At 38.2% G+C, this 19,447-nt stretch overlaps 1 protein-coding gene across 1 annotated transcript in view; it reads left to right on the forward strand.

Moving 5' to 3' along the window:
• Positions 1-19,447, forward strand: part of LOC139159174 (vomeronasal type-2 receptor 26-like) — a 39,299-nt gene that overhangs the window by 15,608 nt on the left and 4,244 nt on the right. Inside the window, exon 5 of the mRNA XM_070736526.1 lies at positions 676-888. Coding sequence (XP_070592627.1) covers positions 676-888 — 213 coding nt within the window. The remainder of the gene's footprint in view (positions 1-675; positions 889-19,447) is intronic.

A 19,447-nucleotide genomic window follows, 5' to 3' on the forward strand; every position in this document is an offset into this window, starting at 1 on the left:
TAAGGACCTACATGGCATGGGACCAGATTACTTACAGGACCGCCTCCTGCCACATGAATCCTTCTACAAGTCCCATCAACCAGACAATGTCACTTGGCGGGATCTAGGGGAAGACCCTTGTCTGTGGAGGCCCCAGACATCTTGAATCAATTCCTCCTAGAGATTTTTGTGCATCCCACCCTCCTCACTTTCCATAACAGTCTAAAGACTCATCTATGCCGCTAAGCTTGGGGTTATTAGATTCTACCCCCCTGGCCAATGGATGTATGGTGGGTTTGTTTGAATGGATATGTATGTATGTAAACTTTCTTCTTGACAAACCCATGTTTTCTGGTTCAGGGGTGGGTTTTACCTTACCTCGCTGCCAGTAATTTTGCTTTATGAATTTATGAATATTCTCTTTATGCAATTTATTTATGGCCTGCTCTAGAATGCTTCCTGTAATTGACAAATTTCGTACATTATATCTTTCAAATGCATCTATTTTCAATATGCGTTTGACAAATTTTGGCGAACGTTTCTTTTTCATGTTTGAAGATAGTGGTAAAATGTTTTCTCCCAAGAAGGAATATTTACAAGTTAGACCACTGTAGAAGAAACATTTAAATGAGAACAGATAAAAAGAGGTAAGTTACCATGTTTACTGCTTTTAAATTCTGGATGTTCCCATTCTAGTTCCATCCTTTTCTGGAGAAGAATGAGTTTCTCAATATTTCCACCTACAAACTGTACTTGGATCAAAAAGGAGATGTAGCAGCTGATTTGAAGATCATGAGCTGGGTGTTTTTCTCCAAGAAGAAACTCATCAAAGAGAAACTCGCAAGTTTTGAAAGACAGAAAATTATTATCAATCAAAATCATCTGTTATTACTAAAATTGCTCAACAAGGTGGGACAAATATTGATGTATTTTCTCTATTTTCCAAAAGCTTCTGATCCATTTCATTGGGCTAAGCCAGAGATTGGCAACCTTAATCACTCAGTTTAGATCCCTTTGGACCCATTTCCCACAGAAAAGAAAACACCAAGACCCAAAAAACCCTTTTGACGTCTAAAATAAATATTACTGCATATATAATTGAAATGGAGAAACTGCACAAAAATGCTAAGAGATGATCTCATATGCTCTATTTAATAATTCTTTTAATATTTTTTTATTTGCAAACACATAATACAAACAAAAAACATTTAAAAACATTGGACATCACATGGCAGATCTGTTTTACATTTCTTGTAATACATATTTTATGCTTGTTCATTAATAAAAAAATAATATTTACAAATTATTTACATTTTCTATACATTATTCTCTCAAAAAGATCTTTCCTGTTTCCCTTTTCTCTGGGTATTTCAATTTTCTTTTCTATCAAGCATTTGTTCTCTTATTCTGACCCCCCCCCCCCCCCACCATTCCCAACATTTATAGTAGCCTGAGTCATCTTTCTTTTTAATTCCTATGTTAATTTATCCATTTCAGCACCATCATTATTTTTTCAATAACCTCTTCTTCTTTTGGTAAATCATTATTTTTCCATTATTGTGCTAATTTTAATTAAATTAATCTCGGAGCTGTAGTTATATGCAGGATCAAATAAAATTGTACTAATTTAACCTAAATTAATCATGCAGCTGTAGGATCAATTATAATTTGTTTTTTCAAATTTCTCCTTTGATATTCCCAGTAAAAGTCCTGTTTTTCCCTATTTTCTTGTCTAGTTTCTCTTCTAACCACACCTTAATTCTATCCCAATAAGTTTAACTTTTTCGAAACCCCACCATATGGGATAATAAGAGCCCCATTCTTTTTTTGCATTTCCAGCATATTGGTTCATACTTTTTATCACTTTTTGCAAGTTGGGTTCTCTTGATATGATGTCACTAATGTCCATTTCCTATTTCTATCCCAAATTTGTTGCCATTCATTTAAATGATTAAGAATTTGTTTTCCTTTTTTGCGGCATATCTAATCCATTGACATTTACTGAGTATATTTCTATTTTATGTCCCTCGGATTTACTTATATTTTGGTCTAACTGCCCTAGTGCTTCTGATTTCTTTGGGTTCTCGTGTTTTGCCATCATCATTATTTCTTTTTTCAATCACCACAGTCACCTCCTCTTGTCTTTCCTTATTTAATATATCTTCTTGGCTTGACTCTTTTAGGGAGAGGATAGGATGCATTTTGCCATGTTTCATAGACAAAAATAATGTCAAAGATGTCAATGTCAAGTAGGAGGAGGAATTCTGACATCCTGTTAACTATGCTTCTTTCATTGATTAGTTTGCATTTAAGATTGGTTCTGTATTTGACATTGGTTTTGGATTGATTGAGGAAGTAAGGAGCACACTTTCCTATTCTTAGTTGGTGGTACTTGGGATGTCGATTTCCTGTTGAGGTTTGGTAGGTTGGAAAATGTAGGAGGGATTGTGGGTCTTGAATTTGATGTGGTAATCTATCTATCTATATATGTTTCTCCAAGACCTAATCATCTCTTTTGACCTTGTAACATTTATCTCTCCTCCTTCACTCAATTCTCTTTCCTCTATTTCTCCTTCCTCTTCAAAATTTGTGTAATAAAATTCCTCTGCTTTTTCTGAGGAATCAATTCTCACCCTTTTGTCTTGCCATGAGACCAAGATTCCGTCTGTAAGCAACCATCTAAAATGTACATTGTGATGTGTTAGTTTAGTTGTTAGAAAGAGATATGGTTTCCTAAGGTCTCTAATACATTTTTGGCACCTGTTTCAAGACTATCAGCTGTCTTACCCTATATTAAATTAGTATAAGGGCAGACTAGATGGACCATGAGGTCTTTTACTGCCATCAATCTTCTATGCTTCTATGTTTGTAAGTTTCTAGTCAATTCCCACGTTCATTATAATCCTGTCCCAAATATTCTCACTTTTGATTCTGTTGATCCCGATTTGAAATCCCCCTTCAAAATGCTGCCTGCTGTGACTCAGCACTTCTTTTGTCTTCCAAGTCCTTCTAGCAAGTCTTTTTTATTTTTATTATAAATCCATATAGGGTAAACGGTTCCAGTATACACAGTTCTTTTCAGTGTTTAAGTTTCTAATTCCAAACTTTAGCCTGAACTTACACAGTTCAATATAAGCTCTTCCAGAGTCTTTTTTCCTTTCTTTCTTTCTATCCTTCCTTTCCATTTGCCACTATTTCAGAGGTGAGAAAAATGGCACTTCCCTCCCTCCTTCCCTTTTTAGCCTCTTCTTTTTGTATCAGTCACTTCTGAGGCTAAATTTCAGGTTGTAACCTTCTTTTATCCCAAAAACTGACTCTGCCCCCCTCCCCTCTCACATGCTGTCATTGGACTGCAGTATTTATAGCTTCAGGTTGACTGAATGTAAATGTATTTGGTTCCAGTTGAAATTAAGTTTCAGAATTAAGTGTGTATGGAGATTCTCAGTCATCTGCGTCACAGCTGTCCCAAATTACTTTTTGAAGAGGCAACTGGAATTACTTGTTTTTCTTAGAAGACATTTTTCTTCTCATCCAAGCAGCTTCTTCGGCTGTGACTGGATGGTGGGGAAGAGAGTTATTTGTATTCCTTGCAGACAGCTGGTCATTTGAGTCATTAGAGAGTCATTGTGGCCACTTGAAGGTTTGTCTATATCCTCAAGATCATCTGAGTAGTGAAAATGGTGACCCTGAGGACACAGACAAACCTCCAAGTGGCCTCAGTGACTCTCTAAAATAATGCAAATGTCCAACTGTCTTCAAGGAATATAAATATTTCCATTCCTCACTATCCAGTCAGAGCTGAAGAAGTTTGTTGGATGAGAAGTGAAACAAGAAAGTCCAGTTGCCTCTTGAAAAAGCACTTTTGGGACCTCAGAATTAGGATTACCTTGTCGTGGTGGCCCCAGTGCCCCATGAAAGAGCAGGAGAAGATGTTTATAAGCAACACAGACCAAACCAGAGTTATCCATGCCTCCAAATCAACCCACTTGTATAAGGAAATAGGTCTTCTGTGTCACCTTAGTAACTGATAAGGCGGAGGGATGGATTTAAAGGAGACTCAGGCAGTAGTAAATCAAAACAAACATTCTTTATTATTAAAACAGAAAATAACAGTGCCGTGAGAGACACACTATCAAGCAGCTTAAAAACATGGCGTAGAGAAGGAGAGAATAGGAATGTGCTGCTATGTAAGCAGGTGGAAATGATTAATAGGATATGATGTGAATGTGGGAGTGATCAAGAGGGAAAAGGCACACATTAACTCTTTAACTACTGAATGTCTCTGTGGCTGGCAATTTCCAGCGTGACACCCCTTCTTTGGCAGTCACCAGGGACATTGGTTCATATAAGGCACATTTTCTCAGAGAGGTATTCATGTTGGTTGGCTGGCAGTGGTTTATTCAGCATGTCAGCGATCTGTTCATTTGTAGGCACATATTGTAGTTTCACGAATCCTTGTTGCACATATTTTCTTGCATTCTTATATCTTAAGTTGATGTGCCAGGAACGGGCTCCCACATATTCAGCTTCAGCAATGAATTTTACTGAAGTATTGTCCTCCATAATAACAATTGGTTTCATTGGATCAGCCCAGATACTATTAATGAGAGCAGAAATATTGGTTAAAACATTACAATAGTCAGAGACACAAGCATATTCTGACTCAGTGGAGGAACAAGAAATAAATTTCTGCTTTCTAACTTTCCAATAAATTGGACAACCATTCAAAAACATTATAAAACGACTTCCGGGTGGGAGCCCGATTGCGCCGGAGGAGCGGAGGCTGAGCTCCGGCACCGCTGTCCTCCTTTCCAGCCTGCAGGATGCGGTTTCGCGTTGTGCCGACTCCGGAGGGGTCGGCACAGGACAGGGGGTCTCCTGGACACCCTGGGACGGATCGCCACGGTCCCGGGAGCTAGGGATAGCCCCGCAGCTGTGGATATGGAGAGCTGCGCCCAGGCGGCTGCCTGGTCGCAGCCATAGCGATCGCCGAAAGCGGAAGGTCAAAAAATAGAAGAAGAAGTCTACAAAAAATAGATCAGCAGATAAAGGAGACTTACAGCACCACACGAGATTCTCTTGGTATCATCACAAGTTTGGGAAAAAGAAGATTTTTAACCCTAAGGCGAATACAGTAAAAGAAGAAAACTGTAAGTGATATCCATCCGCGGAGGAGAAGATCAGCCGGAACTACTTGCCTTTGTTACAACTGAGTATAACTTTCACTTTTTTTTTGCTACTTTAAGATTACAGTGTGGTGTGTCTACTTTCCCTTTTCTTCCTATATTTTTTCTTGTTACAATTTTGAAATATAACTTTTTCTCTTCTAAAACTAAAGTTTGACTTGGAAATCATGGAGTGAATGAAGTAAAATATATTAATCAATTGAGCATTGTAGAACTAATGAACTGAACTAATTCAATTTACGTTTTTTTTTTCAATGAAATTTTTCTGAAGCTATAAATATTTTAAATGAATTTTGGAGTATACATCTTATTTTTCTATTTTTAAAACTTTTGATATTATCTTTATTCTATTATAAATCTTTCCTTGGACTTGCTGGGACTATTTTTTGTGTGATTTTAGAGGCGTAAGGATATTTTTTGTATTTTTACTTTTTTTACTCCTCGTTGTTCTCTCTCTTTTTAAATATATAATATAGGAACTTGGACTATCTCATTGGTATTTGAATTTAGAAATTACTCTGGACATTGATTTTGGACCTATTTTTCTCTTTTTTCCCTTTTTCTCTGGATAATTTTATTAGAGCATAAGTTAGGCCTACTGCTTTTTGGGGGGGGGGGGTTTGGACTCATTAGAAATTTTTGAACCCTTTTTCCTTTAGAGTTTTTGATATATCTCTCTTTTCTAACAAAAAGTCTGTTTATTAATTGGATTAATTTTAATTTTATTTTATTTTTTCATTTTATTTTATTTTTACATTCCTACACATATAAGTATATTTTTAAAATAATTTTAAATATATTTTTCTATATTTTTTAAAAATATATAAAATATTTTCTTCTCCTCTCTCTTTTCTGTCTTCTTAAAAGAAATTCTTTCTAGGTATTGTTTTTACTTTCTATTTACCTTTCTTTGAAGAAATCCTCTGTATCTTTCTTTCCTTTTACTTTTCTCCTTTTTTCTTCTCCTCTTTTTCTCTTCCCCTTTTTTTCTCTTTTATATTTTTTCTTTTTTTTATTATTATTAAATAGATATGTGCTAGAATATTGGTTTCTTCCTTTCCCCTACCTGACCCCCATTTAAGGAATTTAGGAACTCACCAAAATATTTTTTCTTTCTCTACCTTTACCCCTTTACTTTTTCTTTTTTACTTTCCTTTTAATTAAACCCAACAATTAATTACAGCATTAATTGAATCAAATCAATATATTTAATCTTTCTTTTTCCCTTTTACTGCCTCATTTTTCTATTAAGATACATAAGATCCAGATTAAAATATTTTTTTAACATAAAATAAATAACAGTAAATTTTGGATTATGAAAGGTTCCCACAGGGCACAGAGTGTGACTTCAGTGACTACAATAACAACGCGAAAACAACCAACTACTCCTGCTCCAACTTCAACACCCAGGACTTCTCCAACTTCATCACCGTTACAACAAACGACCATACCCACAATGTTAGCCAAAGAGAAAGAAAAAGACAAGCTTATGATGGACCCTGGTCTTCAGATTATCCAAGAAGCATTAGCTGATATCAAGGCATTACAAACCGAGGCAAAAACTCAAAGCAACACAGACAAAGAGGAAATGAAAACCTACTTACAGGAACTGAGGCAAGAGATGAAGGAGATGAAAGACGAAATTAAAAAAGAAATTGCAGAACTTCGAACTGAATTAACTGAAGTAAAAGGAAATGTTGCCGAAATGGATGGAAATATAAAAGTTATTCAACAAAAATTGCAAGACAGCGAAAAGAGAATACAAGTGACAGAAGGAAAAATCCAAGATGTGGGACAGAGAGTAGAAGAATACGAAGACCGTAACTACGCTGCCCGCAGAGACTTTGATATAGCAATAACCAATTTAGAACTTCACTCCGCACAACATGGCCTGAGGTTTCAAAACATCGAAGAAGAAAAAGACGAAGATCTGCCTGCAAAAATGGCAGAAGTTATGGGAGCTATTTTGCAGTTAGAACCAACAGAACTGGTAAAAGAGATCGACGAAGTCTATCGAGTTCAGACTGGATATGTTAGGCGCCACAATTTACCTAGAGAAGTCCACATTAAGTTCACAAGAAGAATTGTCAAAGATATGATACTGAGATACACAAAAAATGAGTCTTTCCAACGTAATGGAAAAGAAATTGCGATTTTGAAACAAGTTCCGAGGAGAGTTCGAGAGGCCAGAAGACAATATTATTTTCTTACCAGTATTCTAATCAGAAAGAGCATTGCCTTCAGATGGCTGATACCAGAAGGTTTGACCCTAACATGGCAATCAACGAGAGTGAAAATAGAAAGTGTAGAACAAGCACGCTCCTTTCTGGCACGTAGTGGACTTGACAGTACCGTACAAATTCAGATTCAACCGAAGCCTGGCGACGAAATGATGGGGGCCGCAGGTGGTGGAGGGGAAGAAGCGTTGGTGGTAAGGCAGAAACAACTACAGATTTCACAAGATCTAATTTTGGATACACGACTTCGAGAACCAAAAGAACCCAAAAGGTACTATAAATAAAGATGACGCATGATCTGAAAATATTTTCAGTTAATGTAAATGGATTGAACAACCCAAGGAAGAGAAACCAAGTATTAACTAAACTTACGAAACAAAAAGCCCAGATAAGCATCCTACAAGAAGTCCATATCAAAAAATCAAAAAGAAGTCTTCTTAAGAACTCAAAATTGGGAAAATTATACATAAGTTTGGCCAATCAAAAGAAAAGAGGTGTAGCAATGTATATTGATGATTTAATTGAATCCAAAGAAATATATAATGATGGTGATGGAAGGATTTTGATAGTACAATTAGATTTAGAAATAAAATCTTTAACAATTGTCTCAATTTATGCACCAAATGATAATCAAAAACAATTCTATAAAGACCTACATGAGAAAATTAATGAGTTATCAATTGAAAATATGATAATAATAGGAGACTTTAATGCAATATCAGATGACCAAATGGATTATAATGGGAAAAGAAAAGAAAAGGGAAAAAAGGTAATATTACCGGCATCATTTTGGAAAATGAGAACAGAATTGGCATTAAAAGACGTATGGTGAGAGCAGCATTTAAAAGATAAACAGTATACTTTTTATTCCAATCCGCATAAGACATGGTCTAGAATTGATATGGCATGGGCCCCTACTCATATAATGGAACAAATAAGTGAAATAGAAATAGAAACAAACACTTGGGCCGACTATAACCCTCTATCCATATATTGGAAAGGTAAAAGGATAATAAAGAATTGGTCAATGAATAGAATTATAATGAAAGATCCTGAATATAAGAAATGGATAGAGAAGGAATTAAAGATTTTCTTAAAAATAAATAAAAATGCAGATACTACCCCTCAAAATTTATGGGACACAACTAAAGCATATATACATGGATTAACAATAGCATTCATAGCAAAAAAGAATAAAGAAAAGAAAGAATACCAAGAAACATTAGTAGAAGAATTAAGAAAATTAGAAATTTTAATGCAAAAAGAGGATAAGGACGACAAATTAAAAAATCAGAGAGAATTAATAAGACATAAATTGAGATTAATAGAACAAGAATCAATTGCAGAAAAGATAAAAAGAGCAAAACAAGATTATTTTGAATATGCAAATAAACCTGGAAGATGGCTGGCATATAAACTTAGAAAAGAGAGAGAAAATAAAATTATAAAAAATCTGATGGATTCAAAAGGTACAATAAAACATAGAATAGAAGACAAAAAGGAAATAGCTTCGGAATTCTATAAACAATTATATAAGAAAGAAGAGATAAGCGAGGATTTAATTTTTAAATATTTGGAACAAATAAAACTTCCAGTTCTAATGGAAGCCCAACAGCAAAGATTAAATAGACCCGTTACAGATATAGAATTAAAACAATCTATAAAGAATCAAAAAAATAATAAAGCGACCGGTCCAGACGCAATACCAGCTGAATTTTACAAACTAGATTTAGAAATATTCTTTTCCAACATGCTTGAGATATATAATCAAATATTGACAACAGGTAAATTACCAAAAACCTGGTCAGAAACTTTAATAACCTTAATACATAAGGCTGATACCAAGAAAGAAAAAATTGAAAATTATAGACCTATCTCATTGTTGAACGTAGACTATAAAATTTTTATATCAATATCTGCCAATAGACTTAAAAGTATTATAAACAACATGATACATAGTGACCAAAATGGATTTTTACCAGGAAGACAAATTAAAAATAATTTAAGAATAATTGTTAATACTTTGGAATACTATGAACAGCACCCTGAAAAGCAAATGGCACTTGTATTTCTAGATGCTCAAAAAGCATTTGACAACGTGGACTGGAATTTTATGAAAATACAATTAAATAAGATGGAAGTAGGAACAAAGTTTTTTAACATAATAGACGCTATATATTCTGAACAAACTGCTAAAATTATAATAAACAGTGAACAAACAGAAAAAGTAGTTATACAAAGAGGAGTAAGACAAGGTTGCCCAATATCACCATTGTTATTTATTTTGACTTTAGAAGTATTGCTGATAAAAAATAAGAGCAGATCAGAAAATAAAAGGATTGAAAATCAGAAAAGAAGTTTATAAAACACAAGCATTTGCAGATGACGTAGTTTTTATTTTAGATGACCCAACAGAATCTATCCTAAATTTAATAAATGTGATTGAAGAATATGGGAAAGTCGCAGGATTGAAAATAAATAAGGAAAAGACACAGATACTAACAAAAAATATGACTGAAATACAGAGAAAACACTTAGGAGACTTATCAAACATGAAGATCACGAAAAAAGTGAAATACTTAGGGATATGGATGACCTCCAAAGCCCTATCTTTAAATAATGACAATTATTTAAAATTATTAAGTCAGATTAAAAAAGATTTAGAAATATGGAGTAATTTACAATTATCATTCGTAGGAAGAATCTCCACAGTTAAAATGAATATCCTTCCAAAAATATTATTCCTTTTTCAAGTGATTCCAATAAATCCAGGAGCAAAATTCTTTGCCGAATTGAATAAGATAATAAGAAAATTTATTTGGCAAGGTAAAAAATCAAGAATAAAACAAAATTCATTAGAAGACCGTAAGGAGAGAGGGGGCCTGGGGCTCCCAAATTGGAAACTATACTATCATGCCACGGCTCTGACATGGATAAAAGAATGGCTTACACTAGAAAATCAAAGATTGCTTAACCTAGAAGGCCACGACTTGATGGTCGGGTGGCATGCATTTGTATGGTATGATAAGTTAAGAACCCACTCATATTTTAAAAATAATGTTATTAGAAAGGCATTGATAGAAGTGTGGAATGAAATAAAGAAAAATAATTTTTTAGTAATGCCAGAATGGGTTTCACCCCTCGAAGCCATAGTACACCCAAATCTTAAAGGAAAAGGTAAGATTTGGAAATATAATGATCTGTTAAATAATCAATTAAAATTAGGAACAAAACAAGAGTTATACGAGATAGGTATAGATTTAGATTGGTGGCATTATATGCAGATTAGTTCTAGATATCAAATAGACGTAAAGACTTACATTTTTTAAAAAGAAAATAATGTACTGGGCAAATTATTATTCCAAAATCAAACAAAGACAATTGGAAATGTTTATAAATATTTACTAAATCATAGAACGATAGGTTGGATATTGAAAGATAATATGATCAGTTGGTGCAAAAATTTTGGCAAAGAGATTGATTTAGATACTTGGGAAAAGATATGGATGTATAATTGGAAAATAACAAAATCAATCTCTTTCAAAGAAAATCAAATTAAGATGTTTTATAGATGGCACCTTCCACCATATAGAATCTCTAAAATGTTTTCTTCGGTATCGCCCATTTGTTGGAAATGCAAAAAAAAAGTTGGTACATATTACCATGCATGGTGGACCTGTCCGGAGACAAAAATATTTTGGAATAAAGTAGAGAATTGGATAAATGAAATAACAAAGGAGAAGATTAAAAAATCTCCTGAATTTTTTCTATTGGGTATTTCAAATATAAAGTATAAAAAAGAAATTTATTATTTAATAATACATATATTGACGGCGGCACGAATAACATTCGCGCAGAAATGGAAAGAAAAGACGATACCGAAAGATTCCGAGGTGTTTAAAAAAATTATAGAGTGTGCAGAACTAGATATGATGACTAAAAGGTTGAACAATCAAACTGAAACAGAATTTTATAAAATTTGGGATAAAGTATATGATTGGTGGAATGTTAAAAATAGTATTAAAAATTAAACATATAAGAATAAATGATTATTTAAAAATTATAAGATAGAATTATATAGTTTATATAGTTCATATTATAACTAACTTAGAAGTGTTTATATTATTTTCTTTTTGTATTACTAATAATTTGTTTATTGCTTTTTGATATATATATACATATAAGTATATTATTATTATTTTTTGTTCAAAAATATATATATATAAAGAAACTCAATCAATAATCTTAATTTTAAAAATCTATAATTAAATTTAATGATAATGTAATCTTCAAGTGTGGCTTTTCTGCTTAGATCTTGTAACAGTTATAGCTTTTTATATTTTGTATTAGTTAGACTTCTATGATAAGCGGAGCAATAGTAGCTCCTTAAATGTTCAATGTTGTATGTCTTTGTTCGTTTTACTTTGAAAATAATAAAAAATATTTTTTTTAAAAAAAACATTATAAAACCAGAAGTACTTTGACGAGTTTCAATGTCACTCGCCCAATCAGAATCTGCATAGTAAATCAATTCAGGATACTTGTTGTGTTCTGGTTCCAGGAACAACTTCGTGTTCTTCGTGCGCTTCATGTATCTGAGCAATCTCTTTATGCATGTCCAATAAAATGTAGTTGCGTTGCCTACGTGTCGTGACAACAAATTCACACTAAGTGAAATGTCGGGTCTTGTCCAACTGCTAATGTATAACAGTGACCCAATGACTGAGCGATAAAGTGTTTGGTCCTTAAACAAAGGACTGTTTTGGTATGTCAACTTGTAAAAGTCTGTCTGCATTGGAGACCGACATGGGCGTGCATCAGCCATGTTGCAATGTTGTAAAAGTTGATCAATCTTGTTTGCTTGTGAGAGGCTAAACCCCTTCTGAGTTTTCTGAATCTGAACTCCTAAGTAATCATGAATGTGTCCTAAGCTTTTCAGTGTAAAATGTTTTTCTAAACCTTTTGCAATAATCTCACTCATACGTTGATTTGGACCAATGTAAACAATATCATCAACATAAACAAGAACAATTTCATAAACATTACCTTGCCCTTTTGTAAACACGCATTCATCAGAGTCGGACTTAATAAAGCCCATTGAATTTAGCTTGTCAATGAGACATCTGTGCCACATTAAACCAGATTGTTTCAATCCATACAGACTCTTTTGCAGGTGCCAGACACATCCTTCCTGGTCCTGGAATCCGGGCGCACCTTTCACGTAGATTTCTTCATCTAGATCAGCATTCAGATAGGCAGTTTCGACATCGAACTGGAAAACTTCTAAATTCAGGGCAGCGGCAGTTGTTAAGGTGATTTTGACACTTTCATTTCTGACAGTAGGTGAATAAGTATCAGCGTAATCATCTGGAAAAATCTGAGAGTAGCCCTGTGCTACTAATCTTGCTTTGTATAGTTGCTCACCGTTTGGCTTTTGCTTAATTCTGTAGACACATCGTGTGCCAATAACTTTCTTGTCCTCTGGAGGATCAACGTGTTTGTACACCTTAAGTTTCTTTAAACTGTCAAGTTCAGCTTGCATGGCATCATACCATTTTTCTTGTTCAGGTTCAGGTAAATGTCTTATTTGATAGAAATTATCAGGAGGAAGTAAAACATTGTTGCAAATAACAGGAAACAATTTTTGAGATACTTGCGCTTGAGGAGGAACTCCTTTTGTGGTTCTCCTGGAACATCTTAGAACCGTGGTCCATTCATTTTGGTCATCTCCGTCTTCATTTACATCGCTAGGAACATCATCTGCGACTTGTGAAGACTGTACATCAGGAACAGCTGGAACAGCTGGAACAGCTATCTGTGAGTCAGGTTGCGCTGTACCTTGAACATCTTTAGGAAAATAAACTGAAGTATCATTACTGTGTATTCTGGATCAATTTGTATCTTCCTTTAGCTGAATTGGAAATAACAGCTCTGTAGTTAGAGTCAGTATATTTGTAGTACTTGGAACTTTCATCAAAACCTATAAATCTCAGTCTTTCTGCCACTGGACCACCCTTCTTTCTCTGGGACAGTGGAATGTTAACCATGGCATACGAGCCAAAAATGTGAAGGTTTTGAATGTCAGGTTTCTTCCCATAAAACATGTAGTACAGAGTTTGTTTTAAAACACTGCTCCAAGTACGATTAACAAGGTAGTTTGCATACCTTAGTGCTTCGCCCCAGTAGGAATTGTCGAGATCAGCGTCTTCTAGGAGACAGCGATATGTAGTCTGTAAAACACCTTGTCTTCGTTCTACAATCCCATTGTGAGCTGGAGTGTAAGGGGCTGAAGCTTGGTGCCATATTCCTTTGCGTCTCGTCCAGTTTTGGAATCGCTGAGACATGAATTCTCCACCACGATCACTTTGGATTCTTCTGATATGGACACCGAATTGAGTGAAGACCTATGCAGCAAAGTCTGTAAAGATCTGAAACATCTCTGATTTCTGTTTCATTAGATACACAAAACCATATCTAGAAAAACTATCAACAATTGTTAAGAAATACTTATTGTTACCCCTAGTAGGCCGAAATGGACCGAAAATGTCGGTATGAACCAAATCGAAAATGCGTGAAGACAAACGAAGGGCATGCTTAGCAATGGGATAAGCTTTGGATTTAGATTTGTTACAAACAAAACAGTCTAAGTAAATAGGACAATTACTATCGACTTTGAAACCGTTCACACATTCAGGCATCTTGGCTAAGACGTCATATGAAGCATGGCCCAAACAACGATGCCAACGGTGAATGCACCTGGAATGAAAATGTTTATTTGTTAGTACAGGTTTAGCATTTGCAACATTATGCGGAACACCTTGAGATTCATTGGCTTTATGAGCCTCTGATTTTATAGTAGCAGCAGGTTTTCTCTCTAGGCCTGCGCTTTCATGGTTTGGAACACTCATACTTACATCTATCAGTGAACAAAAATTTGGCTTCAGGTAGAAAACACCACCAATCGGAATGGCATATGCGACAACAGTTCCACTTCTAATAATGTGGATGTCATAGTTCAGGAGCATAGCTTTGTAGCCTAAGTCTTTGTTTAGGCGATGAAGGCTGAGTATGTTGCTTCCAGCATCTGTAATGTAGAGAATGCATGGAATCATCTGATCCAATTCATCTATGTAGATAGTTCCTTCTCCTTCGACTTGGCATACATGATTTGAGACTGCATACACATCCTTTATGTCAGTTTCATGTAATTCGGTAAAAAGTTCTTTTTGGTGAGTGATGTGAAAAGCAGCTCCGCTATCTAAAGTCCATAAATGTCTTGTGCTGTACTCACAATTTAAGTCAGGAACATTTTTTACAATCAAGGTATTGATTTTAGAGTGTGATTCGCTTCCGGAACCTCGTTGAGCTGATCTGTAGTTACTGGAACTCCTGCGTCTGCCGCCTCTGGAACCTCTTCCTCTGGGCTGGGCAGGATATTGAGAGCGTTGTGGATCAGCAGATTGAGAGCGTTGAAAATCTGATCTTCTGGATTGGTTACTTCTTTGTTGGTAACCACAACTCGCTGGAGCTCTAGTAGTAGTTGATCTGGATTTAAGCATGCGTTCCATAATTATTTCTTCTTCGGTTAAAATTTGGCAAACTCTGGATGTAGTACGTTGAGGTAGAGGTATACTAAGGCACTTCGTAATAGCCTCTTTCCAGTCCTCATTTAGCGACGTAATGATTGCCGTGGTCATTTGTATGTGATCAATGTTGTATCCTCTTTCGCCCAATTCCTTTTGCATCGTCAAGAGTTTTGACAAGTGTGGAGCAATTTTCTCTCCAGGTTTTAGTTTCGCATTGAAAAAGTCAGTAAACAACAGGCATGTGCCCTCGGCAGAGATTGGATGGTAAAGTTCATCGAGCACGGTAATCACGGTGTTTGCAGTATTAGCAAGAGAGAATCTGACTGATAAATCTGTATCAAGAGACATGAGAATCAAAATGGTCGCTCTTCTATCTAAGGCTCTTTCTTCTTGTGTCCAGAGTCTATTTGGCAAGTTGAATACAATGTTGTCAACCCCTTCTGCAGCTAATATCAGCGTGATCTGGTGTAACCACATCTTGTAATTCCGCCCATTGTTCTGAAGTTGAGACTCACCTTGCAATGGTGACAAGGTAGAGAATTGTCTTGGAAACAGCTGGCATCTGTTTTTGTAGTTGAGGACGTGGTGCCAATAATGGCTGAGCTGGCTGAAGTGGAATTTGCGCCGGTTGCACGGGCGTAGCAGGAACTTAAGGCGGTTGTACCTGTGAGAATTGCACCCCTTGACTTGGTTGGGGTACTTGCTGAAAAAAAGTCTGTTGAGGTACAAACCTGCCTTTGTCTGCAAAATAGAATTGTCCTGCTGAAGCTTCTTTATTCATTTGGAAATCTAAAAAGGAATCTTTTTGGCGCAAATCAATATTTTTCTGGCCATCTAAATTTTTTAGTGACCTGTATTGCTTAAAACAGTAACTGGATGGCGCTCCTGAGTCTTCTGGCAATAAAATAACATTTTGGTGCAGTTGGTGCAGTTGCTTAATTTGGCCACCAGGTGGCACATATTTGATCTGACTTGAAAATGAGCTGCTTTCTGGAAAAACAAAAGTTGACCTGGATAAATTCTCAGTTTGGCTACTGGGTGATGCTGCACATAGTTCCTTGGATGGCAAGGAATGCATTACATCAGTAGTGCTTTAAAAAAAATCAGTCTGTCTTTGGACAGACTCCATTTTCTTTGCCTCTAATGAATCATTTCTTTTGCTTTCACAGTATTTTAATTGCATGCTTCTTATTTTATCAAGCTTTTGCTCCTTCTGGGTAACCTGGGTACAATAAAACTGTATCAAATCCTTTTCACTTTGAGTAAGGTCACTTGACTTTTTGTCTATATTTAGTTCTGATAGACATTTCTGCGCAGTTTTAATGTCCTGTCTTAAATCTTCAGCTAAGGAACTTGTAATCTGAATTTTTACTAATTTATAATTTTTATCCTATATTTATATAAGTATAATTTTAATGTTTTAGTGTTTTAAATTTTTTATCAATTGTTATTTTATACTATTATAAATTTAATTGTTTTTTAATATAATTGGGGTGCTAAGTAATGGATGACTGGGATAAGTATACTTGTGGGTATGAATGGAATGATTGGTATAATTGGGTGGGTGGGTGGGGGGTTATGGTATGGATGAGTGGTTTGATAGTAGTGTGAATGATAGATTTGGCCCACCTGACGCTCGGGAGACGGGAGAGGAAGGGGCACTGATCTCTGGGGTGGCAGAGGGTCGGAATATCCCTGTGTTGCTGGGGAGAGGCAGATATGGCGGGGGCCACAGAGCTAGCCGTTCCAGGGGAACGAGGGACCATTGCTTAATAACGGTCCCTTGTTCTGGCTCTGTGAGCCCAATCTTGGGTACTGGTGGTGAGTGTAACTCTGGCCCTGGACTCAGGTTGCTGCTGCTTAACGCCAGGTCGGTGGTAAATAAATCTCTCCTCATCCGGGATTTGATCCTGGATGAGGAGGCCGACCTGGCATGTGTTACTGAAACCTGGCTGGGCCCGGAGGGAGGTGTTCCTCTCTCTGAAATTTGCCCAGCCGGGTTTCGGATATGGCATCAACCTCGACCCCAGGGAAGGGGGGGAGGAGTGGCTATTATAGCCAGGGAGAGCCTTTGCCTGCGTAGACTCATTGCTCTGGAAATTGCGGGTTGCGAGTCTCTCTTGTTGAAGTTGGACTTAGGGGTCCAGGTGGGCTTATTTCTCACGTACCTGCCTCCCAGCTGCGTGTCAAAAGCCCTGCCTGTGCTACTCGAGGAGGTAGCCGGGTTGGCGGTGGAGTTCCCCGGACTCATTGTCCTGGGGGACTTCAACCTGCTGTCACTCGGCGAAACCTCTGGGTTGGCACAGGAGTTCATGGCCACCATGACAGCCATGGACCTGACTCAAGTAGTACAGGGTCCGACTCACGAGGGAGGGCACGCGCCTGACATGGTATTCCTTTCCGAGCAATTGAGAAATGGTCTGAGACTAAGGGGCTTAGAAGCATTGCCTTTGTCATGGTCAGACCATTTTCTACTACGGATTGACTTCCTGGCTCCAATCCTTCCCCGCAGGGAGGCGGAACCAATGAAGATGTTCCGCCCCAGACGCCTGATGGACCCAGAGGGATTTCAGACGGCGCTTGGGGTTATTCCAGAGGCACTCATCCACAGTTCGGCGGAGTCTCTTGCGGAGGCCTGGAATACGGCTGCTGCGGAGGCTCTCGACCGGATTGCGCCTTTGCGACCTCTCCATGGCGCTAGACCCCGTAGAGCCCCATGGTTCAACGAGGAGCTCCGGGAGTTGAAACGCCAAAAGAGACGTCTAGAGAAGCGATGGAGGAAGAGTAGGTCTGAATCTGATCGAACACTTGTAAGAGCTTTTATTAAGACTTACAAAGTGGCGCTCAAGGCGGCAAGATGCGCGTACCATGCTGTCTTGATTGCATCAGCGGAATCCCGCCCGGCCGCTCTGTTTAGGGTGACCTGCTCCCTTCTTAATCAGGAGGGAGTTGGGGAGCCCTTGCAGAGTAGCGCCGAGGAGTTTAACACGTTTTTCGCTGATAAAGTCACTCAGATCCGGGACGACCTCGACTCCAATTGTAAAACAGAGTCGACTGACAATGAGTCAGTCGAGGTGACTGGGGCACGTACTTGTCCACCTGTCTGAGAAGAGTTTGATCTGGTGACACCTGATGAAGTGGACAAGGTCATTGGAGCTGTGAGTTCCGCCACCTGTCTACTGGATCCGTGTCCCTCCTGGTTGGTCTCGGCCAGCAGGGAGGTGACACGGAGCTGGGCCCAGGAGATTACCAACGCTTCCTTGGGGAGGGGAGCTTTTCCAACACTCTATAAAGAAGCGCTTGTGCGCCCCCTCCTCAAGAAGCCTTCCCTGGACCCAGCCGTACTTAACAACTATCGTCCAGTCTCCAACCTTCCCTTTATGGGGAAGGTTGTTGAGAAGGTGGTGGCACTCCAGCTCCAGCGGTCCTTGGAAGAAGCCAATTATCTAGGTCCCCAGCAGTCGGGTTTCAGGCCCGGTTACAGCACGGAAACCGCTTTGGTCGCGTTGATGGATGATCTCTGGCGGGCCCGGGACAGGGGTTTATCCTCTGTCCTGGTGCTCCTCGATCTCTCAGCAGCTTTCGATACCATCGACCATGGTATCCTTCTGCACCGGTTGGAGGGGTTGGGGGTGGGAGGCACTGTGCGTCAGTGGTTCTCCTCCTACCTCTCTGGCCGGTCGCAGTCAGTGTTAGTGGGGGGTCAGAGGTCGGCTCCGAGGTCTCTCCCTTGTGGAGTGCCTCAGGGGTCGGTCCTCTCCCCCTTGCTATTTAACATCTACATGAAACCGCTGGGTGAGATCATCCAAGGACATGGGGTGAGGTATCATCAATATGCCGATGATACCCAGCTTTACATCTCCACCCCATGCCCAGTCAACGAAGCAGTGGAAGTGATGTGCCGGTGCCTGGAGGCTGTTGGGGCCTGGATGGGTGTCAACAGACTCAAACTCAACCCGGATAAGACGGAGTGGCTGTGGGTTCTGCCTCCCAAGGACAATCCCATCTGTCCGTCCATTACCCTGGGGGGGGAATTACTGACCCCCTCAGAGAGGGTCCGCAACTTGGGCGTCCTCCTCGATCCACAGCTCACATTAGAAAACCATCTCTCAGCTGTGGCGAGGGGGGCGTTTGCCCAGGTTCGCCTGGTGCACCAGTTGCGGCCCTATCTGGACCGGGACTCATTGCTCACAGTCACTCATGCCCTCATCACCTCGAGGTTCGACTACTGTAATGCTCTCTACATGGGGCTACCTTTGAAAAGTGTTAGGAAACTTCAGATCGTGCAGAATGCAGCTGCGAGAGCAGTCATGGGCTTACCCAGGTATGCCCATGTTTCACCATCACTCCGCAGTCTGCATTGGCTGCCGATCAGTTTCCGGTCACAATTCAAAGTGTTGGTTATGACCTTTAAAGCCCTTCATGGCATCGGACCAGAATATCTCCGAGACCGCCTTCT

This window comes from Erythrolamprus reginae, chromosome 2, assembly GCF_031021105.1.
Source record: "Erythrolamprus reginae isolate rEryReg1 chromosome 2, rEryReg1.hap1, whole genome shotgun sequence".
NCBI classification, from domain to species: domain Eukaryota; kingdom Metazoa; phylum Chordata; class Lepidosauria; order Squamata; family Dipsadidae; genus Erythrolamprus; species Erythrolamprus reginae.